The sequence below is a fragment of the Balaenoptera acutorostrata genome, chromosome 15, assembly GCF_949987535.1.
Source record: "Balaenoptera acutorostrata chromosome 15, mBalAcu1.1, whole genome shotgun sequence".
NCBI classification, from domain to species: Eukaryota; Metazoa; Chordata; class Mammalia; order Artiodactyla; family Balaenopteridae; genus Balaenoptera; species Balaenoptera acutorostrata.
The window spans coordinates 62647336-62649546 of record NC_080078.1 but is presented as its reverse complement, the minus strand read 5'-3'; the positions used below and the strand labels follow the sequence as shown (position 1 = coordinate 62649546).

At 57.0% G+C, this 2211-nt stretch overlaps 1 protein-coding gene across 1 annotated transcript; it reads right to left on the bottom strand.

Annotated features, from left to right (window-relative positions):
• Positions 1 to 479: 479 nt before the first annotated feature.
• ID1 (inhibitor of DNA binding 1) lies at positions 480 to 1721 on the bottom strand. Its single transcript, XM_007193388.3, has 2 exons — positions 1179 to 1721; positions 480 to 939 (listed from the first exon to the last, which is right to left on the bottom strand). Exons 1-2 carry the CDS (start codon positions 1602 to 1604, stop codon positions 898 to 900), a joined length of 468 nt encoding a protein of 155 aa, XP_007193450.3. The 5' UTR covers positions 1605 to 1721; the 3' UTR covers positions 480 to 897.
• Between the last annotated feature and the right edge of the window lie 490 nt (positions 1722 to 2211).

Below are 2211 nucleotides of genomic sequence, written 5' to 3'. Positions count from 1 at the left end.
AGGCACCTCCTACAGGGGAATGGGGCAAGATGTAAGTCCTGCCCCCGACAAGCTGAGGTTCTGGGAAAGTTCCTTTCCTGTGGGTCTGGCTTCACCCATTTCGGCCAAGATGCAGGTGGTCCGGTGACCTGGTTCTCCAATGTAACTGACTTGTTGAATACTCTTCAACCCAGAGGGGGCCTTGGCAGGTTGATCTGCATTTAACAACCTCCCCAGGTGACCCATATGACCCCAATGACCACTTTGAGAAACCCTAAAAGTCTAAAGGATTTAATTTTATGACACTAGGGAGCGGGGAAATGGCCAGGGATGGGGGGAAAGAATAGACTTTAAAGACACCGGAAACACTCATTTCAGGTCAGTAAAAGCGACAGTTCAGATGTGGTCTTCCAGTCCCCTCCCCCTAGCAGCAGCTGCGAAAAGGGTCAGGGGTCACCCCAGCCCAGACCCCTCCCCTCAATCCAATAAGTCACTGCAACTTCACCATCGAAAGTATTTAATAACAACCAAAAAACAAAAAAACAAAAACAAAACCCACAGAACTATTGTAAAACAATATTCTCAGTCGGTGATCATTGTAATATACAATACAAAGCAATTAATTTCCTCAGAAATCTGAGAAGCACCAAACGTGACCATTTTTTAAAATGTCTGCTTTTCAAAAAATAGAAACACACGGGGGGACTCCCCCAAGTCTCTGGTGGCTGGTGGGCGAGGAGGGAGGGTCAGCCTGCCCTGTCAGTCCCCCAGCCCCGGGCTGGATCCAGCAAGCGCCCAATGGCCGCCGATCTGTCTTGTTCCTCCCCAGCTCCGGCGAGGCGCTTGGAAGGACCAGAGAACAGTTATTCCTCTCGCCCCCTGAAGGGCTGGGGTCCGCCGGTCCCTGAGGGCGGCGCTTCAGCGACACAAGATGCGATCGTCCGCTGGAACGCACGCCGCCTGTGATGAAACGGAGAGAGAAGTGAGACGGGCAGGTTGGAGGGGACAGGGCTGCAAGCCCCTCTTCCCCAGGAAACACGAGGAGGCAGCACCTTTTCCGATCTCCTTGGACATCCTTGAGCAGCTAGGTGCCCGAAAGGATGGGGCGGACATAGGGTCAAGTAACCCCTCCCCTCTCTGGGCCTCAGTTTCCCCATCCGTAGAAGGAAAATGATCTCGTACTCCAACTCGGACCTCACCTCTGCCGCCAGGGCGCTGATTTCGCCGTTGAGGGTGCTGAGCGGAGCCCGGGCGGGGAGTCCCCGGCCCCCAGGGGTCCCGACTTGGGATTCCGAGTTCAGCTCCAACTCCAGGTCCCAGATGTAGTCGATGACGTGCTGGAGGATCTCCACCCTGCTCACCTTACGGTTCTGGGGCAGGGTGGGCACCAGCTCCTTGAGGCGCGAGTAGCAGCCGTTCATGTCGTAGAGTAGTAGCACGTTCACCTGCTGCTCGTCTAGCAGAGCGGGCAGGCGCGCCCCGGGGCCGCCGGCGCAGCGCGAGATGGCCACGCTCTGCTCGGACAGGCAGCGCACGACCTCGCCCGCGCCGCCCGCAGTCTTGCCCGCCTTCAGCGCGCAGCTGGGGCCCGCGGCGGCCGCGGCGCTGCCACTGGCGACCTTCATGATTCTGGCGTCTGGGTGAGAGAAGGTGAAGCGGACAGAGGAGGCGGACGCCGGGAGTGCAGAATGAAGTTGAAACGGTAAAGAGACTGCTGTAGAAAGCTAGATACCAGCCCCACCGCTCGACTTTTATAGAGACGCCGCGGCGCCCCGCCCCCCACCGTGGGGGGCGGTCTCAGACGTTCAAAAACAGCCAATGGGAGGTCCGGAGGCGCGGCCTAGAGCTCTTCTGGGTCCCGCCTTCTGCTCTACTAGTGCACCCTCACCGGTGTGGAAAAGGGACCTGAGACTCAAGAACAGAGAGTGGGAGGACACGGTGCAAGGTCGCTAGTGGAGGCAAGGGCTGCCTTGGGCTCCTCGGGAAGGAGGCTAAACCGGTATTACCAATAACGAAAAGATTCCAAGAATCAGTTTTCCCAGGTTAATTTTCTCACTTTTCCAGCCCCATTTTACAGATGAGGGAAACTGAGGTCCCGATGGAGAAGCAGCTGGATCTGGGTCGCCCAGAGAGCCCAGTACTTGAGCCTGGGCTTCTGGACCCTATTGGAAGATTATCTCTGGGACCCTGATCTCCCAAATATTTGAGCTGAAACTTACAGCGGGCCCTCCT

Bases quoted from the DNA above. Each gene is read 5' to 3' on its own strand.
- ID1 (XM_007193388.3), bottom strand. From the start codon at position 1,604: ATGAAGGTCGCCAGTGGCAGCGCCGCGGCCGCCGCGGGCCCCAGCTGC. The intron at 940-1,178 runs GTGAGGTCCGAG...GTTTCATCACAG, and splicing joins TCAGCGCCCTGGCGGCAGAG to GCGGCGTGCGTTCCAGCGGA.